Below are 24,270 nucleotides of genomic sequence, written 5' to 3' on the forward strand. Positions count from 1 at the left end.
ATTCGGTATACTGTCTCCAAAAATCAATTACTATAGGTTGCCCAGTGCCTGACAGGTCGTAACTTCGAATTATTAATGTCAAGCTTAACAAGGTGTCAAGTCTAGGATGTAATCCTTTTCACTTACTTTCTTAGTTATATCAGAACCATCACTTGTTTCCTCCTATTTTTCACGTCAAAGATTCTACAAAGTACATTTAGTTCACAGTCTTTTACATGTATATATGTAACTGAAGCACATTGTAGCACTGCTAATTACCTACTTTCAGTAATGACAGCAAATTGCATAATATCACTGACTTGTTCTGAATGTTTAAAATGCAAAGGAAGTCACCTACTGTTAAGATGTCCTCAGCAAACAGCTAGCACAGAAAGAAAAGAATGCTATCACACTGTGCATTTAAGGAGTGACTTCCCAATAAAATTAAAGAATCGTCTATTTTGCTCCACGGTACTGCCCCTTCCAATCTGTCAGCGCCGCACAATAAACACGATTGATAACTCCACAGGATTCAACCCAGCACACAAATCTGTTACTGACACACCAGAGCCCCCATCCAAGTTTTAGAATAAAAATGCTCACCTCTGCTAGGAAGTCCACTCCACATCCTGGCTGGGCTTTCACCAGCTCTGAGAGCAACCAAGTTGGATAAACAAAACTTCCAGTATGTGACCAGTGTGATGCACGGCACTCCCAAGACTTGGCTCCAGCCCTGATTATCTGTGTGACGGTACCGCGCTATATCGGTGCAGCTCCAAACCTTCCCAGATGCTGGCTTATTGCACTGCTCATTGAAAATCCTTTACACGCTGGCAACATTTTAGGAAAGGACAAGCACACTCTGAGTCATTTGTAAAGAAAGCAGAGCAATTTCAATGCTATATCTCCATGCGTGCTGAAACCAGAATCACTGTCAACCTACAAGTCTGAGGTGGATTTATGCCGAGAAACAGGGAACCTAAGCCTTCATTATCAATGCATGAAATCAGCCACTGTGATCAAATTCAAGCAAACCACAAAAAGGATATGATTATGAAAGGCTCCACAGATTTAGCACCAAACCTTGTGGAAGGAAGAATCATCTACTGAAATTGTGTAAATGTTAAAAATAGCTCGGGCTTTTCAACAATGAGCAGGATGCAGAGAAGAAATCAGGAGTATATATTATAGGGACTGATCGTAAAAGCTGTAAAATTCAAGATAGCTGTAGGTTCCTGAGACTTTTCTATACACAAATAAAATCACTAGAGGCTCTCACAATTATAACAACAACAAAAAAAATTTCCATGTGTTTGATGTAGGTATCCAGTAAAGAACAAGTTAAATATACTTTAACCCCTAATTGCTGGTCTCTAAATTAAAATAATAATAAGAGTAAAAGCATGCAGGAATATGCTAACAGCAGGGCAAAAGCCCATCCAATTTACTCTAAAATTCTTAAACAATAAAGATTAAAATGTGCTCTGTGTAACAAGAAAATCAACATACCAAGTAAAGAATATTTTTAACCCCACAGTTCTTGATCACTTATTATTTTTTAAAAACTCTATAGCTCATGAAAATCCCTACCCTCGCCACCCCCAACTTTATACCCTCACCTTTCCTTTCCCCGTCTTTTCTCTCTCGACACTAAAACATAAGATGCAAGACATAGCTGACAACTCTTAAAAAGGTACAAGGTAGACTATCCTAGAAGTAGCAGCAATGATTTGAGATCATAAAATATAGAGCTTTGACACATGCAAAGTGCAAAGCAAAAAGGACATGAAACATTTATCAAAAATCACAAAAGTAACTGGAAGAAATTCCTAGTCAGTAGCATTGACAAAGAACACAGTTAAGGTTCTAGTCAGATTTTTAAAGATGGGTTTTAGATTATCAGTGAGACTCTATAAAGACAGAGCAAAGCAGGATCCAAGAAAGGCAACCCCGATTTGAGGATCTTATACCACTACCTCTTAGGTGTCCCATTTAGTAGTATCTACTAAATCCAAAACATCTGTGTACAAACAAGCACTGTGCCTAACATATATTTACATAGCACAGCATTTTGGAACAACTTTAAACATGGCACCCGCAGAAGTATCCACATTATATCTCTGTGTGTATATCTGATTCCTTATAGGCCACTGGTTAGAACCCCTTCCGTGGAGACAATCATAGACATACATGGAGCGGTCACACACAGAAACACGTTTGCCCGCGCCCCAGGAAAATGCCCTTATCCTGTTGCAGTTACTTCTACTACCTGATTTCCATTCATTGTGTGCCTCATGATTCACTGATTCAGCAACTACTCAGTGTTTTCTCTCTGTCTCTGGCTCTGTGTGTGCTCTTTTAATCTTAGAAAATAGTTCATGAGAGACTGTGTGCCGAAAACTCCTTTTATTATTACCATACATGCAACTCCTTAGTAATAAGATAAAAGTTTAAAGTGAAACCATAATATTTGATTATCGGTCCTTAATCCCTAATCTAAAACCTTAATGCCAGATGCATTTCAGAATTCAAATGCTTTCAGATTTTAGAAAGATAATACTCTGCATAGACCATGAATTATGTAATGCCTCCTGTGGGGTCTGGGGCAACACGCTATAGTCAGACACGTTAACATTTCTGCAGCAAAACATGTGCATATTCATACTAGATGGGATAAATAAAGACTATAATTAACCTCATATCAGTTCAGGTCAGGTTTTGCCATCAATATGAATTATAAAACCTTCTGACTTTCAGGGCTTCTTGGGTTGTGAGAATTGCAGGTGAAGAGACCTGTAGAAATGTTTACCTAAACTGTTAAAGGGACTGGATTGGAAAATGGTTCCTAAACATGTGTTCTCTTGCTTGAACAAGAGATTTGGAGATTAACATTGCTTTAGCAGAAAGTCAAAAAATATGAGAGAAGGTGCTGAGACACACAGCAGAGGAGAGTTGGGGATGTAATGCAGGGTGAAGAAACTAGGGCACAGGAGCAGAAAGTAAGAAGCAACTCAGAATTACTGTGTCGAGAAAAAAAAAAAACCCAAAATATAATGATAATGATGTCAAACACTCACCGATGAGCTACTTTGTACCCAGTAATGTGTAAGGCACTTGACAAAAATATTTTTTTAGCAATGTACTTTATAATTTTCAAGAGAAAATTTTAAAAGGAAGAATGTATTTCACACTCTTCTCATTGTACCCCAAAACAAAACATCCATAATGTATAAAGTCATATGTGAGAAATGTCACTAACAAAAATAAGCTTTATGAAGTAAAGGTCCCTGTTTTATTGGTACATGTCATGTACTATTTGGTATAAGAGTTCTTCAAAATCACTTGTAGAAAAAAAAAGGAGTAATATTTTTTACCATCAATACTCAATTTAACTTTAAAACCCATTTTTAAAAAGAATATTTCTCCCCCAAAATATGAATATCATGCTGTGTTAACTTGAAGTGGTCCTATGAGTATAATTTCCAAATTCTTTTTTAAAGTAGGTACGTTAAAGATGTTTAAGATAACATTGACCCTGGACTTAAGACTTTAGGCCTATAGAACATTCATCATCTTCAAAGGTGGTCAAAGGGTACCAAGTTCCACTTATGTAGGATGACTAAGAATAGAGAGTTAAGGTACAGCATGATGACTATCAATACTGTACTGAATACTGGAATTTTGCTAAGAGAAATTTCAATCATTCTCATTACACACACACAAAATAGTGATCATATGAGGAGATGGGTATATTAATTAGCTTGACGACAGCAATCATTTCATTATATATATGTATACTGAGTCATGTTGTACACATTACATACATACAATTCTTATTTAAAAAATGAAAAGACTCTACATACTCCACCTAAAAAGAAGAGCATTTCTTGAGTGACTTTTGGGGCCCAGATGTGCAGTGAAGAAGAGTTCCAGAGGCATTTAGGAGAATACTGGTCATCCTATTCGCTCACTGTACAAATTGTAACAGAATGTGTGGCTCCAATTTTAAAATCTAGAATATGGTTACAAAGTCATTTTCCATGTGAAGAAAGAAACTGCATTCATTCATTTCTGACAGTAGAACATAATTTAGTGAATTCTTTCTTTAGTAACTGAAATAGTGCCCCAGGGGTTTGCTGAGGTTATTGCCGTTTCTAAAAGCAACTGACTATCTGAGTATGTAACTCCCCAGCATCAAAATCAATATCTCTTTATACCTTTTACACCATCTCCACATAAGAACAAGTAAACTTCCAGCCTCTATAGGCCAAGAGTCTCTGGACTGCAAGGCTGGCTCACTAGAGGGCAGGCTCTTGAAATGGGTCCACATAAAGTGAATGCCATCACACTCAGGCCAAAAGACGAAAGAAAGAAAGAAAGAAAGAAAGAAAGAAAGAAAGAAAGAAAGAAAGAAAGAAAGAAAGAAAGAAAGGAAGGAAGGAAGGAAGGAAGGAAGGAAGGAAGAAGGAAGGAAGGAAGGAAGGAAAGGAAGGAAGAAAGAGAGAGCGTGCGCACAAGGAAGGAAGGAAGGGAGGATGGATGGGTGGATGGATGGAAGGAAGATGTAGTAATCAGCCCACGCAGATCCTCCAAAGTCTTCATGTAATCAGGCGAAAAGCAAACATGTTTCATAGCTGGCCGAAGAACCAGCTCCAGAAAAACTGTAAGTGCAAGGATGAACACCAACTGCACTGTCAGTTGTAACCTTTCACAGGGAACACATTTAACTCACCAAGAGAATCTGAACTTACTAATTTAATTTTAAATTCCTACTGAGCCAGCTACCAAAAGCCTCTCTCCACAGATTAGTTTTAAAACAGGTATCATACATACATACACAAAGCCACGTAACAGATTTAAGTTAACCTTTGATAATTCTGACCACTCAGCCACCCAAACACTTTCTGTCATTGTCTAAGATTCAGTTCCACACTGAAGTGTCAGCATTCGGTTCTTAAAATCTCAAAGCCAAGACTTGTATAAAATAACATTTGTTTATTACTAAATAATACGTAAAAGCCCACAGTCCAAAGCATTCTTAAAGCAAGACTATCTGTCCTCACTAAAAAAAAAGGCCAGAAACTCCTTTTAATTCTTTATTTTAAAAAGTTCCTTTAAACTCCTTTATATATCATATTCCTTCGAGTTTTGTACTTACAAAATGAACACCCTTTTTACAGTTTTTAACCGCATATAAAGAACATGGATTTGTTCTATAGTGACTTTTTTCAGGTCTATCTTAAAATGTTCTAGAATTCTGACACCATCCAAAATGGCTGGGGTTCTGTCTCAATGCATTTGGGGGATTGAAGTTACAATTTGAGCCTTCATTCTCTTTCTAAATTGCTCTGCTTTCATTCATAAGGAACTTCAATAAGCCATACAATATAAATACCAATTGAATTTACCTGGGGATTAATACTGTGGGGTACCAACTCTATAATTATTTGGAAGAATAGACTCAGGATTTTGTAAAATACTTAGAAACTTATAATGATCAATTCTGGCCAAGACAAAGAGCCAGAAAAGTACGTTAATAATTTCTCTACTGTATCATCACTGGGTCTAAATTATTCTAAGTAAGAGAATTCTTGGGCCCTACCAATAGGGATTTATACTAAGGAAAGCAAATGTCTTCTTAAATCCAAGTTAATATATATTAAACCAAGATCCTTTTCCCTTCCAAGTCTGGTTTTCCTATAGAAAATTATGGGAAGTTACATGGACTCTATCTACTAAGCGGGCTGTATAATAATTATTCCATGAAAAGATTTCTATGGACTTAAAATTAAGATGTCTAGGAAAATAGTGCATTATAAATAATTGAACCCACCTACTTACATAATGAAAGGCTTTTCTTACCTAGTGCACTTACTAACAGGAACTCACTGGTACTTTGTCAATGATTTGCTATACTTTCATCATAGTACCGATATTTTGCAAAGTATTTTAGTTAAGTGATAAATGACCATGTTAAGTGATAACTGTGTTAAGTGATAACCTGACTCATCAAAAATGAGGAAAAAGCAAGTATTTGAAACCATATGTTTCTACTACAAAAGTAAAAGACATCATATTGATGAATTCTAGCCCTATCTCTGCATCTATCACACAAACCTAAGTTTGTGTCTTCAAACATTAATGTTCATATCTAATATCTCTTAAAATGAACTACCACTTTTTTTTTCCAGACATGGAGCAATATTATGATATTTAAGCAGTCATTTTAATTCCTGAAAAGTGAAGAAAAATCTCCCCTGATCCTTTCTCCCTCCCACCCCTGTCAGGAGCAACACACACCCACCACCATCCTCTTATCTCCTTTACAGATCTTCCCTAAGTCACAGAAGAGCTTCAGAAAGAGTCTGTCAAACAAGCATGCTCCTACGCACACATGCATGTCCACACTCAGGCTCACCCCTTTGTGAGGATTTCTTTGCTTTCCATACACATTAGTAAGTTCCAGCAAAATGTGGGGATGGAAAGGAGGAAAATATCTCATTTCCCATATACTTGTGGCACCACCTTGTGGCGATTCTATAGCATTACTGTTTCAAGTTTAATTTTTAAAGTTCAAAACTGAGGGAACAATCTTGAAGACAAAATTTTATTTTCAATATACAGGAGAGGCAGTGGGAGAAATTTGGCCTATGAATTTAGAAACACATAGACATATTTTAATAGTTGTAATACCTATCACAGTGTCCTGACCCTAGCTGCTGATTCTCGAATGTAGAAGAGGAATGAAAATAGGAGATCCTCAGATGGGTGGGGAAAAAAATAGCTGAGGATCCTGGAAGACCCTGGAGACATCAAAGAGAAGCCCAGAATATGGCAGCAAAGGAAAGGATGCAATGCTCCAACGCACAACCCACTTTCTGATCTTGTTCTCCCTTTTTCCCTCCAAGTAATTTCTTCTACCTCCTGCGGCAAAATCACTTGGCTGTATCACTCTCACCTTCCCTCTCCGGGCTCCCAAAGTGTCGACTTAAAATCTACTCAAACTCAGTACAAAATTCCTAAGGCCACATAAAAAGATGCCGCTTCTCACATCAAGAGGCAGAGTCCGTGTGCCCAGCACTCGAGTTTGAGCTGGTCTTGTGACCAAAAGACCATAGCGGTTGTAGCTTCTGCTCTTGCTGCGTGACGGGGCTGCTCTGGGGCTGCAGAAGGAGGCCTCATCTAAGCCAGTGGAAAAGGAGTCTCCTGGTGAGAATGATCCAGACTACAGCAGGCACCAACCACCAGATGCATGTGTGTAAGGCAGTTGTAGACCATCCAACCCAGCTGACACGCTGGCTACCTGCAGTGGCATGAGTGACCTCCTGTGAGTCCAGGACAAGGACCACCTAGGTGAGACGAGCTCCAATCTCTGACCCAGAGGATCGTGGCTAAAATAAAGCATTGTTTTTTTAAAAATGTCTAGCAGTTACTATTTCAGATTTTGTCTCTCCTTCTGATTTTCTCACTCAGCTTCAGCCACATCTCAGCTTTTTGGATATGACAAAATGTTTCTTAGTTTAAGATTTTAAACATTCTCTTTACTCCCTTTGAATCAGTGTTTCTCCACTTTCTTGGCCTAACTCTTGTTTATTCTTAAAAGCTTGAACTTCACTGAGATTAGACATTCTTTTGGAATTAATTGAAGGTGAGAAAGAAAATGGGCAGTTCAGCTAGTAGTCATTGGGAAAACAAACATTAGATAACAAGGAAGTAGTCATGAATTCTTTTCATTTTTACTTTGTGAAGAATTTGTTGCAAAAAGTTATGAGAGGAAATGCAGAGGGTGAGAAAGATCTTGGACTTTGAATCTTTGTGTGGCCTTTGGAAAGGCCTTTAAATCTCTCTAAGCTTCTTATCTATAATGTGAGGAGTGTCATACTTTATGTGTAAGGTTGTGAAAACTAACGTCATTATTTCAGTCTTTCCATGATAACCCCTCTCTCCAGTGCACCTCAGATCAAGTACCAATGTGTCCCTCTTATGATCGTTCAGCTCAACCTTCGTAATCTGGGCCTGACCTTTCATAGCTTTAAATATTATCTGTGCCAAATGAGTGTCAAGGGCAGGATCAGAAGTCACAGCCTAAGAAAGAACTCTTCCCATTTTGAGGAAATATGGATTCCCAAAACCCCAGAATATAATTAATTCTCCCCACCATGATCCTTGGGGGCAAATGTAAAGTTAACATTTTTTACTCCATCTAGTGATTTACCTGCTTCTGGGTATCAGAATATCATGTATCCCTGACTGACTTCTGAGCAACAATGCTGGTACATCCAGAGAGAGAACTTACTGCTTCTCTTTTCTGATTCAACTTCCACATCAAGTACACAGTCTGAGCAGTAACCTTTAAGCACAAACTAGGCAATTTCTGCCCTACCCAGCTTACATCCATAGACGGAAGGCAAGAACACCATGGTGAAGAATCAGGTCACAGAATTAGGCCAACTTGTTCCAAACCCCAGCCTTGCCTCTTCTGGCTACTACCTTCTTCATTCCTCATTCTCACGGTATGTAATAATAGTACCTTTCTCCTAAATCTGTTGTGAGAATTTAAATAAAGTAACCTCCTTAGCACAATACCTGGCACAAGGTAAGGCCTCATTCATCCATTTAATGATGGTCTAATGAAGGTCTACCTTCACTGTATTTATGATATTGTAGAATGCACAGAGTTGCTTATAAAGCTCCCAGCTAGAGGTAAGGTATGGGATTGGGGAGTGGGGGAGGGTGGCTTTGTCCCTCTAATTCTGTGACATCACCCCTCTATTTTCATGGGTCAGTGAATGCCCCTAGAGAAGACCAGGAACACAGGAAGGCCATTTTCCTCTTTCCTAACCAATTCCTAAGTATAGATTTATCTGAGATAAGAAGCTCTTTTTCTGGTTATCAATCCTCCTCCATGGGTTAGATTGGTATTCTCAAAGTGTGATTTCAAACTAGGAGTTTCCCCTGAGAACTTGTTAGAAATCCAAGTTCTCGGGGTGCCTAGGTGGCTCAGTGGGTTGGCCTCTGCGTTCGGCTCAGGTCATGATCTCAGGGTCCTGGAATCGAGTCCCTCATTGGGCTCTTTACTCAGCGGGGAGCCTGCTTCCCCCCACCACAACCTCTGCCTGCCTCTCTGCCTACTTGTGATCCCTCTTTCTGTCAAATAAATAAATAAAATCTTTTAAAAAAAGAAAAAAAGAAAGAAAGAAATGCAAGTTCTCAGGATCAACTTCAGGCCTATTCAATCAGAAACTTTGGGGATGGCACCCAGCAAGCTGCCTTCTAAGCCACCCTTCAGGTGATTCTGATGCACGTTAAAATCTGAGAACTGCTGAGTTAGATGATCAGTTATTCACACGTCGATCACTTTATTTATTTTTTTAAGTTCAAATACTCCTTAAAGAATTAGAACGGTAAATGGGATAAGAATCAAGGGGAAATACCACAGCAATAGGCACTGAAGATAATAGGTCCCAGCCTTTGAGAGCAGAGGGCAAGATGAGTGTTACTAGCAACACTACATAGAGAATAAATGTGGTCAGTTTTATCTGGACTTGGAAAGTTGTATGTGGGTTGTGGAAAATAATCTCTGCACAGCCAGCTGGTATCCTAGGGAAACACCACGCTGAGATGTGTGGACTTGATGGGGAGGCTCCTGGTTGACATAAACCAGAGTGGCACAGAAGAACTTAGGAGAACTCAGAATTCCTGCAGCTGCACCTGATTTTTTTTTATATGTTTGAGAAACTGTGTTCTTCCTCTGCTCCCAGAGAACAAAGAAAACTCTCCTGTTCTAGCTACCTTCTATTTTGCCTGAGGGATCTTCCCTCCTTTTCCCTCAATCATATTTCACTCCAGTAATAATAAACTATGGTTTATCCCTACATGCATTGACATTGCAATCACTTCTATTTGGAATGTTGTTCTTCCTTGAATAACCTGAATCTCATCTTTGAATATTTACCACAAATATCACCTCTTTTGGGAAGACTTCCCTGACCTCTATAAAGTTAATCATTCCTTTTCTCTGTGCCATCAACCTTATAAATAAATCTATCACTGTTCTTAGCATATCACATTGTCATTCATTTATTTAGATATCCATATGGATACTTAAGAAAAAGAAATTGTGTTTTATTAATCTTTGCAGACACTTGAATTATTTAAAAGGCCAAACCCCTGAATTTGTGCTCATTATCATCTCTGATATGCTACTAGAAGACTGGGTATTTTAGGTGATCACCTTAAGATTTTTTAACTGAAATTTTTATTGAGATGATTAGAGATTCACAGGCAGTTGTATAAAAAATAAGGAACTTGAACTCATTCTGGTTTCCACTGATCATACATTTTGTAAAAACAATGGAATAATATCCCAGTCTGGATGTTGACATGGACACCATCTACCAATCTTCTTATTCCGATTTCCCCAGTTATACTTGAATTCATTTGTGTGTGCGTGCATGTGTGTGTGTCTCTCCTACATAGGTTCATGTAACCACTACCACAAGATCCCTCATGTTGACCTTTCAAAATCACACCCACTTCCATCCTGACACCTTCCCCCATCCTCAACCCCTGAGAACCATTGATTTGTTGTCCAATCCTAAAATTTTGTCCTTACAAAAATGTTGCACAATGGAATAAGACAGAGGTAGCCTTATGAGATTGATTTTTTCACTCTGCATAATTTGCTAGAGATTCATCCAAGTTGTTGTGCATATCAATAGTTCCTTTTTATTATAGAGTAGTATTCCTTGTATAGATGTATCCTAGTTTAACACATCAAATCCTGGGAACCTGGAAACATCTTTTTTTTTTTTAAGATTTTATTTATTTATTTGACAAACAGAGATCACAAGTAGGCAGAGAGGCAGGCAGAGAGAGAGAGAGGAGGAAGCAGGCTCCCCGCTGAGCAGAGAGCCCGATGCAGGGCTCGATCCTAGAACCCTGAGATCATGACCTGAGCCAAAGGCAGAGGCTTTAACCCACTGAGCCACCCAGGCGCCCCTGGAGACATCTTATTTGGAAAAAGGATCTTTGCAGAAGTAAGATAAGGATTTTGAGATGAGGAGAGAATCTTGAATTATGCAGGAGTTCCTAAATCTAACAGTGAGTGTCCTTATAAGAGAAATAGGGGGAGATTTGAAATAGTCCAAGAGGAGAGGACACAGACACACAGAGGAGATGTGAAAACAGAGGTAGAGACTGGAGTGATCTAGCCACAAGCCACAAGTCACTAAAGGGTAGAAGATATAAGGAATAGATTCTTTCTGGTGCCCCTGGAGGTTAATGAAGCCCTGCCAAAGTTCAGATTTTATTTTTAAGTTTTTAAAAATATTAATTCCAGTATAATTAACATACAGTGTTATATTAGTTTCAGGTGTATAATATAGTGATTCAATAATTTAGACCCCAGAACTTTGAGAGATTAAATTTCTACTGTTTTAGACCATCAAGTTTATGGTACTTTGTTACAGAAGCCTCAGGAAACTAATACAGAGTGGTTTATAGTTCTTGGCTATTACCAATAATGCTACTCTAAGCATTCATATACAGGTTGTTGTGGGAGCCTATGTTTTAATTTATCTGGAATAAATTTCCAAGAGCACAATTACTCGGTTGGGTGGTAAATGTAGGTTTAGTTTTATAAGAAACTTCCCAACTACTTTCTAGAGTGGCTAGACCATTTTACATTTCCATTAGCAATGTTTGTGCGATCCATTTACTCCCCATCACTGCCAACATTCGGTGTTGTCACTATTTCTTCCTTTAGTCATTCTGACAAATATATATTAAAATCTCATTGTGATTTTATTTTTCATTTCCCTAATGACTAAAGATGTTGTACACCTTTTCATGCACTTATTTGTCATCTGTATATCCTTTTCAGTGAAATCGGTCTTCCTATCTTTTACCTATTTCATAATTGGATTGTTTGATTTTTTTTTTATTGTTGAGTTTTGAGAGCACTTTGTATATTCTAGATACTAGTCCTATGTTAAATATTTGGTTTACAAATATTCTCTACCATCTGTAACTTTTTTCATCCTCTTCAGATGGTAGTTTTCAAAGGAAAAGTTTTGAATTTTGTGTGAAGTCCAATTTATCAATTTTTCTCTTATGGGTCATGTTTCTGGTGTTAAGTCAGAACTCTTTAACCTGCCCTAGGTCCCAGAGATTTTTTTCTATTTTTTTCCCTAAAATTTTTATATTTTTGTGTATTACATGTAAATCTATGGTATACTGGTTTAATTTTTGTGTATGGCATAAATTTAGTTGACTTTTTTTGTTTTTGCTTTTTCGCCTATAGACGTCCAGTTGCACCAGCAACATATACTGAAAAGGCCATCTTTCCTACATTGATATATGTGCTGCCGAAGCAAGCACTCTTTCCTACATTGAAATGCTTTTGTACCTTCATCAAAAATCAATTGAGCATAAATGTGTAGATTGATTTCTGGGTTCTATAGTTTTTTCCATTGGTCTAAGTGCCTATATCTCTGTTCAAATAATAGTTTGATGACTTTAGCTATATAGTAAGCCTAGATATTGGGTAGAGATTTTTACTGACTTATTCTCTTTGTCAAGATACTTTAGTTATTCTAGAGTCAGCGTTCTTCCATATACATTTAGAGTAAGCTTGTCTATGTCACCAAAAGCCTTGCTGGGGTTTTAATAGGAATTGCACAAAACCTATAGGGTAATTTAAAATGTACATCTTAGCTATCCTGAGTTTTCCAAGCCATGAATATGGTATGTCTCTCCATTTCCTTAGGTCTTGATTTATTTTCTCAATATTTTGTAATTTTTAGCATACACATCCTATATATTCTACATATGTTTTGTTTTATTAGATGTGATTATAAATTATATTGTTTTTACATTGCAGTTTCCACAGGTTTATTTTTAGTATATAAATATGCAATTGATTTTTCTGTGTTGATTCTCCATCCTGAAATCCTGTGTTTTAAACCCACTTACTAGTTTTAGGAATTCTTTCATAGATTCTTGGGGATTGATAGAGCATGTGATCTGTGAAGTGAGAAAGTCTTATTTCTTCCTTTCCAATTTGTATGCCTTTTATTTATTCCTGCCTTATTATGGTAATTAGAATTTCCAATACTATGTTGAATAAGAGAAGTGACAATGAACACCCTTCTCTTGCTCTTTAAAAATTTTTTTTCTATTCCTTTTTTTTTTTTAATTTTTTATTTCTTTTCAGCGTAACAGTTGTTTTTGCACCACACTCAGTGCTCCATGCAATCCTGCCCTCCCTAATACCCACCACCTGGTTCCCCCAACCTCCCACCCCCTGCTCCTTCAAAATCCTCAGGTTGTTTTTCAGAGTCCATAGTCTCTCATGGTTCACCTCCCCTTCCAATTTCCCTCAGCTCCCTTCTCCTCTCCATCTCCCCTTGTCCTCCACACTCTTTTAAAATTTTATTAATTTTTTAGTTTTAATTCCAGTATGGTTAGCATAGTGTTATATTAGTTTCAGGGGTACAATATTCTGATTCAGCAATTCTATACTTTGCTCAGTGCTCATCAAGATAAGTATACTCTTTAATTCCCATCAACCTATTTCACCCACCACCTTTACCCACCTCACCTCTGGTAACCAGCAGTTTGTTCTCTATAGCTAAGAATGGTTTCTTGCTTTGTGTCTCTCTCTTTTTTCTTTGTTCATTTGTTTTCTTAACTTCCACATGAGTGAAATCATGTGGTACTTGTCTTTCTCTTTTTATTTAGCATTATTCTCTCTAGCTCCATCCATGTTGTTGCAAATGGAAGGCTTCCCCCTTTTTATGGCTGAATAATATTCCATTGTATATATACATTGCATCTTCTTTAGCTATTCATCTATCAATGGACACTTGGGCTGTTTTCATAAGATGGCTATAGTAAATAATGTTGCAATAAACACAGGGGTGCATATATCCTTTTAAAGTAGTGATTTTGTATTCTTTGGGGAAATATATAGTAGTGAGATTACTGGATCATAGGGTAGTTCTACTTTTAACTTTTTGAGGAACAGTATGGAGGTACTGTTTTCCACAGTGGCTGCACCAGTTTGCACTCCCACCAACAGCTCAAGAGGGTTCTTTTTTTTCCTCCATATCCTCACAAACATTTGTGGTTTCTTGTGTTTTTTATTTTAGCCATTGTGACAGGTACAGGGTGATATCTTATTGTAGTTTTGATTTGCTTTTCCCTGATGAAGAGTGATACTGGGCATTTTTTAATGTGTCTGTTAGCTGTCTGCATGTCTTCTTTGGAGAAATGTCTGTTCATGTCTTCTACCCATTTTTTAATTGGGTTGTTATTGGGTGTTACATTGTATATATTCTTTATATATTCTGGATACTTACCCTGTATCAGAGATGTCAGTTGCAAATATCTTCTCCCATTCAGTATGTTGTCTTTTAGTTTTGTTGACTCTTTCCTACAATTTGCAGCTTTTTATTTTGATGTACTCCCAATAGTTTATTTTTGCTCTCATTTCCCTTGCTTCAGGAGACCTATCTAGAAAAATGTTGCTATGGCTGATGTCAGAGACATTACTGCCTGTGTTTTCTTGTAGGATTTTTATGGCTTCAGGTCTCAATTTATATCTTTAATCCATCTTGAGTTTATTTTTGTGTCTGGTGTAACAAAGTGGTCTAGTTTCATTCTTCTGCATGGTGCTGTCCAGTTTTCCCAACACTGATGAAGATTTGTCTTTTTTCCTTTGCGTATTCTTGCCTCTTTTGTGGAAGACTAATTGACCATATAATCACAGGTTTGTTTCTGGGCTTTCTATCCCGTTCCATTGATCCATGTGTCAGTTTTAGTACCAGTACAATATGGTTTTGATTACGATATCTTTGCAGGGTAATTTGAAATCTGAAATTGTGATACTTCCAACTTCTTTTCTTCTTTTTTAAGATTGTTTCGGCTATTTGGGGTCTTCTGTGGTTTCATACAAATTTTAGGATTATTTGTTCCAGTTCTGTGAAAAATGCTATTGGTATTTTGATAGGGATTACATTAAATCTGTAGGTTGCTTTGAACAGTATGGACATTTTAACAATATTTGTTCTTCCTACCAATGAGCATGGAATATCTTTCCATTTGCTTGTGTTATCTTGAATTTCTTTCATCAGTGTTCTATAGTTTTCAGAGTAAAGGCCTTTCACCTCCATGGTTAAGTTTATTCCTAGATACTTAATTATTTTTTTGTGCAATTGTAAATGGAACTTCTTTCTTAATTTCTTTTTTTTTTCTTAATTTCTTTCTGTTGCTTCATTATAAGTGTATAGAAATGTAAGGTATTTTGTGCATTGATTTTGTATTCTGTGAACTACCTGAATTCATTTATTAGTTCTAGTAGTTTTTTGGTGGAGTCTTTCAGGGTTTTCTATATAGAGTATCGTGTCATCAGCAAATAGTGACAAGTTTTACTTTTTCTTTACAAATTTGGATACCTTTGTGCTCACTTTGGCAGCACATATACAAATCTGGATACCTTTATTTCTTTTGCTTGTCTGATCGCTGAGGCTAGGACTTCCAGTACTATGTTGAATAAAAGTGGTAAGAGTGGACATCCTTGTCTTGTTCCTGATCTTAGAAAGACAGCTCTCAGTTTTTCCAGTTGCGTATGATATTAGCTGAGGGTTTTTCATATGAGGCCTTTATTTTTTTAAAAATCTAATTTATTTGAGAGAGAATGAGTAGCGGGGAAGGGCAGAGGAAGATGGTGAAGCAGACTCCCTGCTGATCAGGGAGCCCTGACACAGGGCTCCATGCCAAGACCCTGAGATTGTGACATGAGCCAAAGGCAGATGCTGAAGTGACTGAGCCACTCAAGCATCATGATACATGGCCTTTATTATGTCAAGGTATGTTCCCTTTAAACCTATCTTGTTAAGGGTTTTTATTATGAATGGATATTGTATATTGGGGAATGCTTTTCTGCATCTATTGAAATTATCTTATGGTTTTTATCCTTCCTTTCATTGTTGTGATATAAAACATTGATTGATTTCTGAATATTGAACCACTCTTGCAACCCAGGAATAAATCCCACTTGACTTTGGTGAATGATTTTTTTTGATACATTGTTGGATTTTGTTTGCTAAAATTTTGTTGAGGATTTTTGCACCTATGTTCATTAGAGATATTGGCCTTAGCTGTCTTTTTTTGTAGTGTCTTTATTTGGTTTTTGTATCAGGGCAATGCATATCTCGTAGAATGAATTTGGAAGTTTTCCTTCCTCTTCTAGTTTTTGGAATAGTTTGAGAAAAATAAGTATTAACTCTTCTTTATTTTTTTTTAATTTTATTTTTTCAGTGTTCCAAGATTCATTGTTTATGTACCACACCCAATGATCCATGCAATACGTGCCCTCCTTAACACCCACCACCAGATTCTTCTTTAAATGTTTGGTAGAATCCACCTGTGAAGCCATCTGGTCCTGCACCTTTGTTTTTTGGGTGTTTTTGATTACTGATTCAATTTAATTGCTGGTAATTGGTCTATCCAAATTTTCTATTTTTTCCTGAATCAATTTTGGGAGGTTATATGTTTCCAGGAATTCATCTATTTCTTCCAGGTTGTCCAACCCTTATTTTGCTCTTGATCTTAGGGTAAAGCATACAGTCTTTTACCATCTAGTATGATGTTAGCTGTAGGCTTTTTGTAGTGCTCTTTATTAAACTGAGGTAATTTCTCTCTGTTCCTAACTTGCTGAGAGTTGTTTTTTTCTTTTTATCATAAACGGATGTTGAGTTTTCTCAAATTCTTTTCTTCACCAATTGATAAGATCATATGATTTTTTTCTTCTTCAGCTGTTGATATGATGTTGAACCAGTTTTACAATTCTGGACTAAATCCAATTTGGTCCTGGTGTAAAATTCTCTGTTACTGGATCCAGTTTGTTTATATTTTATTGAGAAACGTTAAGTTTAAGTTCATAAAAGATTAGTTTGTAGCTTTCTTTTTATATATTGTCTTTGTCTGATTTTGGTAGCAGAGTTACAGTAATGTCATAAAATAAGTTGGGGAGTGTTTTCTCCTCTTCTATTTTCTGGAAGAAATGTATAAAATTGGTGTTCTTTAAATGCTTAGCGCAATTCCTAGTAAAACCCTGTGGATCTAGAAATTTCTTTTTGGGAGCTTTATTATGCATTCCTCTAAGTTATGAAATTTCTTACTATAAGTTTATAATATTTGCTTATTATATATATATATTTTATTATTTTTTAAAAAGATTTTATTTATTTATTTGACAGAGACAGAGATCACAAGTAGGCAGAGAGGCAGGCAGAAAGAGAGGGGAAAGCAGGCTCCCCGCTGAGCAGAGAGCCCAATGCGGGGCTTGATCCCAGGACCCTGAGATTATGACCTGAGCTGAAAGCAGAGGCTCAACCCACTGAGCCGCCCAGTTCCCCCTGCTTATTATATTTTTAATTGTGGCAAGTTCTATAGTGATATCACCTATATCATTTGCGTCTTCTTTCTCTTTAATCTTTGTCAGTCTTGCTAGAGACTTACAAATTTCATTGATTCCCCCCCCAAAGAACCAGCTTTTTGTTTCATTGATTTTTCTCTATTGTTTTCCTATTTTCAACCTCAGATATTTTTGCACTTGAACTTTATTATTTTCTTCCTTTTGCTTGGTTTGGGTTTATTTTTTCTCTTCTTTTCTATCTTCTCAGTGCAGAGACTTATTTATTGGAGACTTTTTCTTATTTGAAATATAAGCATTTAGTGATATAAATTTTCTCCTCAGTACCATTTTAATTATATCCCATTTATTTTGACATGTTATTTTCTATTTTCATCTAGTTCTTTGCATTTTTTCTTTCCTTTGAGCTTTATTCTTTGATTCATGGGTTAAGAGATATGTTATTTTCTCCTTTTGATCATAGACATACTATAATTTTGCATTTGACATATGTAATATGGTATATGATCACAGTTCCTTTAAATGTGTTAAAGTTTCTCTTATGGTTGGAATATGGCCTCTCAGTGAATGTTCCGTGGTCATTTGAAAAAAAAATATATGTTCTACTGCTGTTGGATAGAGTTCTAAATAAATTAGTTAAATCCTGTTGGCTTATTATATTGTTTAGATCTTCTATATCCTTGATGAGTTTTTGGTCTAGTAATTCTTTCAGTTGCTGAGAGAGAATTGCTTAAGTCCTAAACTATAACTGATACATGAACATTTAGAATCATTATAACTTCCTTCTTCCTGATGGATTGGAACTTTTATCATAACATGACATCTTTCTTTGTCTCTAATAATATTATTTGTTCTGTAGTCTGTCTTTTCAAATATTAATGTAGATACTCATGCCTTTTTTTTTATTTTTATGACTGTTTGCATGATATATTCTTTTCCAACCTTTCACTTTCAAAGTAAGTGAGTTTCTTGTTGGCAGTATATAACCAGGTCATTTTTTAAATCTACTTCGAAAATCTCTTGTTTTTTGATTGTTATATTTGGATCAATTACATGTAAGGTAATCATTAATATGTTATTACTTAAGTCTGACCTTTTATTATCTGTTCTCTGTTTCCTCTCGTTCTCATTTCTATGTTTATCTTTTCTTGTTCTGTGAGTTACTTGAAAGTTTTTGTAGTACTCCATCTTGATTTATATATATTCTTTTTGTGTATCTCTTCATAAAGTTTTCAGAGTAGTTGCTATGGGTATAACAATATACATACTTATCACAGTCTCCTTGCACCACCATTTAAATACTTCAAATGAAGTACCAACACCTTACTACTATTTGGGTTCCTTGAAGTTCCCCACTTTTAAATATCATCGTTTTGAGTATCAGATGGTTATAATTTTTGTTTCAATCATTAAATATGATTTATAAAACTTAAGAGAAAAATGACAGTGTAAGGATTAATTTTATGTGTCAAACCTTGACTAGGCCATGGGATCCCCAGATATTTGGTTATTCCGTATTCTGTTTGGGTGTTTCTGTGAGTTTGTTTTGGATGAATTCTGAATTTAAATTTATAGAATGAGTAGAGCAGATTGCTCTCCCTTAATGTGGGTGAGCCTCATCTGGTTAGTTGTAGGCCTGAATAGAACAAAAGAGTCTTCCTATTTTTCCAGAAGCTGAGATTTAAAGGTTTTGAATTCTAAGCTTAGTGAAAGAACTGCCACTGGTTATGGGTCAGTCACTTCTTATTCAGAGAAATGGCTTAAGCCCCAACCACCACCCTGTGGACCCAACTCCCACCTTTGCCAACCCCTACTCTATAATAAGGCTGACAGAGAAGAAGGAAAGTTGTCTCTGAAACTGACAGTTCTTGGGAAGGCTACCTCTACTACCACATCTTTTCTCCTTTGTGGGGAAAACGGGATACCATTTTCCTTTGTGTGTCAGTCTGCTAGGGCTGCTGTAACAAAAACACCACAAACTGAGTAAAGATTTAGCAGTCACAGTTCTGTGGGCTGGCGGTCCAATATCAAGGTGTGGCAGGGTTGGTTCCTTCTGGGAACTCTGAGAGAAAGACTAGTTCCAAATCTCTCTCCTTGGTTTGTAAATGGCTGTCTTCTTCTTGTGTGTCTTTACATCATCTTTTCTTTTTGTGTGTCTGCACATTTGAATTCCCCTTTTTATAAGGATATCAGCCATGCTGAATTAGGGTCAACCTAATTCTAATGATTTTATTTTAACTTGATTTACTTTGCAAAGGCTTTGTTTATAAATAGGGTTACATTCTGAAGTACTGAGGATTAAGAATCCAACATAGCCCTTTCTGGGGCAGAATGGGGGGCATAATTCAGCCCCTAACATTCCCTAAAGCCAAGCAATGGGCAAAAAGGGAAGATTGGCATTTTGTTCCTTGATTGAGTGTCTACTTTGTCAGTTACCTTCCCAGTCTCCCCCATGCTACCTGAGCAGGAAGAGAAATGTGGAGGAGCCCCTCACACCCCACTCCACTTCTACCTGCCCATGCCCAAGCAGCTCCAGGTTTTGGAGAGGAATGTTATTTGTCATATGTATTCTGTACATTCCCTCAAACCTTAAGAGTTGGTCAATACATAGATAAAAAAAGAGGACACAATCTTGCCAGGAATGCTACAATGTGGGAGAAAGAGGCATAATAACTGAGGTATGGTCTTTGCTACAAAGTGGAGTAAATTGAGAGAGACAACAAAATCTCAGGGACTCCCAGTGATTGAGGGACATTTTGGTGGAGTTCTTCATCCACAGGCTCTGTCAGGAGCACTTGTGACCCAAAGACAACCAGAATAGCAACCTCCTACCAAGAATAGCCTTGAAACATTGCCAAGGCTTTAAGATAAGGCCACTTCCACCCCTTCATCCTTCCATGGGCAGAAGGGCAAGCTGAGAAGCTGAGAGCTAACTACATCCCATCCTCTATGCTCAACTCCAGGTTCTATCTAGCCAAATCTTAATTTGGCTCTGACATGGATGTTTTTATAAATAGAGCTGAGTCATTTAAATCAAAGTCCCTCTGAATATACAAAAGTGAGAAGTTATGGGCTGAGAAAGTGTTAAGGGAACTGCTACCCAGCAGGAAACAGGCGTTTGAAAGATCAAAACTGAAGAAAGTGACTGGAAAAAATAAAACCATGTCAGTCTTGCTCCTCAGTGAGTTCAGACTAAACAGTAGAAAAGTGCACATGTATACATAGCACTAAGGTATATTTCACCTTACTTCCTGCTGTTTCACTTAGCATGATATCATGGACAGATTCCCCCGTCATTAGGTAGTCTTCAGAAATACAATTTTTAATGACTCTGGTTTCTATCATTCATCTTATAAATGTACTTTAATATATTTAATCTTTCTTCCATTGGACATTCAGGATACACTTAATATTTTGGAGTTATAAATCATGTCATGATCATCCTTATACATATATCTATGTCTAATCTCTATTTCAAAAAAAGAAAAAGACATTGTTATACCTACTTTTTTTTCAAATGGGAGGATTAATGTCAACCACTTTCAGAGATTAAGTGACTTGCCTTCATCATATGCTAAACCCATCTTTTGACAATGGATAATTGACTATATTATCAGTGTATGAAAGTTGTCCTTTATAGTTAATGTACAACTTGAAAAATTGACTCATTTTGTATCCATTTTCCCACATACTAATACTGCCTATACTTAGATGATGAACTATATTTTACTTGTGGAATATATCCATAATAGTCTGTGTATGTCTTAACTAAATTTATGTCAACTAATTTCATTAGCATGGAGAAACTCATGAGTTGGGGTTTTACATGTCTATTTTCAAAACCTGTCAAAGTGGGATAGTTCACCATGATAGCAACAATTTGTGACCAAAAATACATTACAGAACACAGGTCTGAATTTAATCTGAGTGTTGCTGCATGGCAGAAAATAGCAGCAAAGAAGTGACAAAGAATAATGGCTTCACTATTAACTAATTAAATATGGTTGGGATTCTAGATCTGCCATTCCTATGCCATATAACCTGGACAAATTATTTTATCTCTCTGTGCTCCATTCCTAGTTTGTAAATTAGGGATAATCATAGTACCTACCTCAGGGTTGATGAAAGGATTTAAGGAGAAAATTCCTAGAAAGGACCAGAAAATGGCCCATAAAATATGATCAGTTAATGTTAGCTGCTAATCTCACTAATTAGAAATCACAGGTTAACGTCAATCGAGACATACATATTTGGGCTCTGACAGACACAATTCATACCTTTACCCAAGACTACTTGCTCTCTGATTCAGATATAAGACAATAAATCAGTTTTTAACCTGACACCAACTCTGTCTTACTATATAAATACCGATACATTAATGTATCTGTGAATATTTACATTATCATCATAATAAAGACAAAAAATGGAGAAGTAATTTTTCACTATTATAATGTGTATCTTACAACCTCAAAGTTCCTGTAAGTTCTTTCACAGCATGCCAAGTATTGACTGGGGAAAATAATTTAATGAAATTAAATCACACACTGAGTAAAAAGCAGTGAGGTTTAGCTTGAACTATAAAAATTATTTCTTTACAACACAAACAATTTTCACTGGAGCTTAATATGGGTCATGGCATAACTTCACAAAACCAAAAGCCATGTAAGAGCACCAAGTGAACTTCCAAGAAATGGCTGGTCTAGGTCATTGCTCTCCACGGTGAAGCTTCATTACCAGAGTCTGCTAGATGCAACTTGGAGCTCTTCCACCACATCTAGAAGGAGGCTCAGTTTGATCTCCCATGTAAACCTGAGTAGGAGACCCCTCTTTCTGTAGAAATCTTCACCACAGATCACAGTAAATTTCACATTCTCTTTAATTGCGTTCTAGTGAAGATACCCAATGACCAGCAATGTGGAGGAGGAAGGGCTGTCTACGGAGAAGATAAAGAACTTGGAAGACTATCTCCCAGATTCAGGGCAGATGCAGGAAATGTGAAAATTCCCAAGCTTCTGCCTCAACCCGCTCACAGTACAGGGTGAGAGGTGAGAGGGGAGGCAAGAACGTGCTTGCCATAGGGCCAGAGCTCAGAGGTAAGCCTTGTTGGTTTTGGCAATGCCTGCTCCTAATGTTAGAACACCATGGCATGCAGCTGCCAACTCCCTAAAAGACTATAACATGTCTAACACTCAAGATTAATGCTCCTTTCCTGTATCACGGGATGTTATAAATAAAGCTGTAGCTTTTTATATGCTCTCAAATAGTACACTACCCTACAGATGAAGGAAACCCAAGAAAGCCCAATTTTGCGAGAAGGGAACAAAAAACTGTCATCATTGATCTATTTCAAAATACATTAGGAAATGTTCACACACTATGGGAATACAGGACCAAGTCTACAATCCAAGACACAACGTTGTGTGTATGTGTGTGTGTATATTGTTTGAATCTAATATAATATATATGAATTTCTTATACAAGCACACACATACACAGAAATAACAAACAGCTCTTGGAATTTACTGTAGGGAAAAGAATACGTATTAATGTGGTGGTAGCTTTTTAGTGAAAGTTATCTTTTTCTAAACCCTTCATTTTCTAGAACAGCAGCATTTCTCCCAGCAGCTCATGGAGCCTGGGGCCCTTGCACCTACCTGTGCTGGTGTTGGTGCTGGGGCTGGCCAGCAGCTGTCCTGAACCCTGAGCGGGCGGCGGGGGCTGCCCATCACTCAGCTGCTTGACCCGCTTGCGATGGGATTTGCCATTGTAATGGACTTGGGCCTGGGCTGCGGAGTTTAGCTGGATATTGCACACCTCACAGAAGGAGAACAGAATTTTCTTTTTCTCTTTACTCAACTGGTCCTCAGGCCTGTCATTCTTTATCCCCTTTTCTTCATATCCCCGTAGAAAAGTTGCCATATTCATAATACCATCTTCAGGGTAATTGTTAGGGCTTAATGAGTACTTCATACCTGAAGAAAAAAAAAAGTACAGGTGTTTGAGAAATATATGCTTTCTGAATTTCTAATAAGATTACACATTATTTTCACGATTTAGGATAAGCTATAAGTCTTCCAGCTACTCAGTGGACACTCTTTGAAAAAGTTATCAAAACTACCTGAGTAAATATGGTCTTCGAACATGTTTCCTCTGTCTGGAGTACTTCTTCCTTTATCCTCAACCCACCCTCCCTCTACCTCCCGATTCTTTTCCCCTTTCTAACTCCTACCTACCCTTTAGATCTCACCTGGAGTAACTACCCTGTCCAAGCAATCCACCTGACCTGGAGCCAAGGCAGATCCTGGGTGATGTGCTCCCAGAGTGCTCTAGGACTCCCTTCAGAGTGTCCATCACCATAAGCATGTCATATGTATTTGTGCAAATTGGCTTACGAGTTTCTCTGATAGAGTATGAGCTCCATGAGGGCAGTACCCTCATTTCTTGATGTCCCTTGGGCCTAGACCTGTACTTTTTACATAATAGGCATTGAAATACCCACTGAAGGGGCGCCTGGGTGGCTCAGTGGGTTAAGCCGCTGCCTTCAGCTCAGGTCATGATCTCAGGGTCCTGGGATCGAGTCCCACATTGGGCTCTCTGCTCGGCAGGGAGCCTGCTTCCCTCCCTCTCTCTCTGCCTGCCTCTCTGTCTACTTGTGATCTCTCTCTGTCAAATAAATAAAAAATCTTAAAAAAAAAAAGAAATACCCACTGAAGGAAAGAATAAAGCTTATGAACCCAGAATTGTGAAAAAGGGTATGTATAGGCACAAAGTATATATAATACATGAGCATTTGCCAATAGACCTATGCCTTAACCTGGGGAGGAGGTGAATAACAAAGATCAAAACACAGT

At 37.3% G+C, this 24,270-nt stretch overlaps 1 protein-coding gene across 9 annotated transcripts in view; it reads right to left on the bottom strand.

Annotated features, from left to right (window-relative positions):
* Positions 1-24,270, bottom strand: part of ZNF385B (zinc finger protein 385B) — a 402,524-nt gene that overhangs the window by 284,401 nt on the left and 93,853 nt on the right. For 4 of the 9 annotated variants that reach the window (XM_047722313.1, XM_047722315.1, XM_047722316.1 and 1 more), the window contains exon 3: positions 23,074-23,391. In XM_047722313.1, coding sequence (XP_047578269.1) covers positions 23,074-23,389 — 316 coding nt within the window. In that variant the 5' untranslated portion in view covers positions 23,390-23,391. Of the gene's footprint in view, positions 1-23,073; positions 23,392-24,270 lie in introns of those variants that run through there. The other 5 variants (XM_047722326.1, XM_047722325.1, XM_047722319.1 and 2 more) reach the window with 3 other exon arrangements.

The sequence above is a fragment of the Lutra lutra genome, chromosome 3 (assembly GCF_902655055.1).
Source record: "Lutra lutra chromosome 3, mLutLut1.2, whole genome shotgun sequence".
Classification (NCBI taxonomy): Eukaryota; Metazoa; Chordata; class Mammalia; order Carnivora; family Mustelidae; genus Lutra; species Lutra lutra.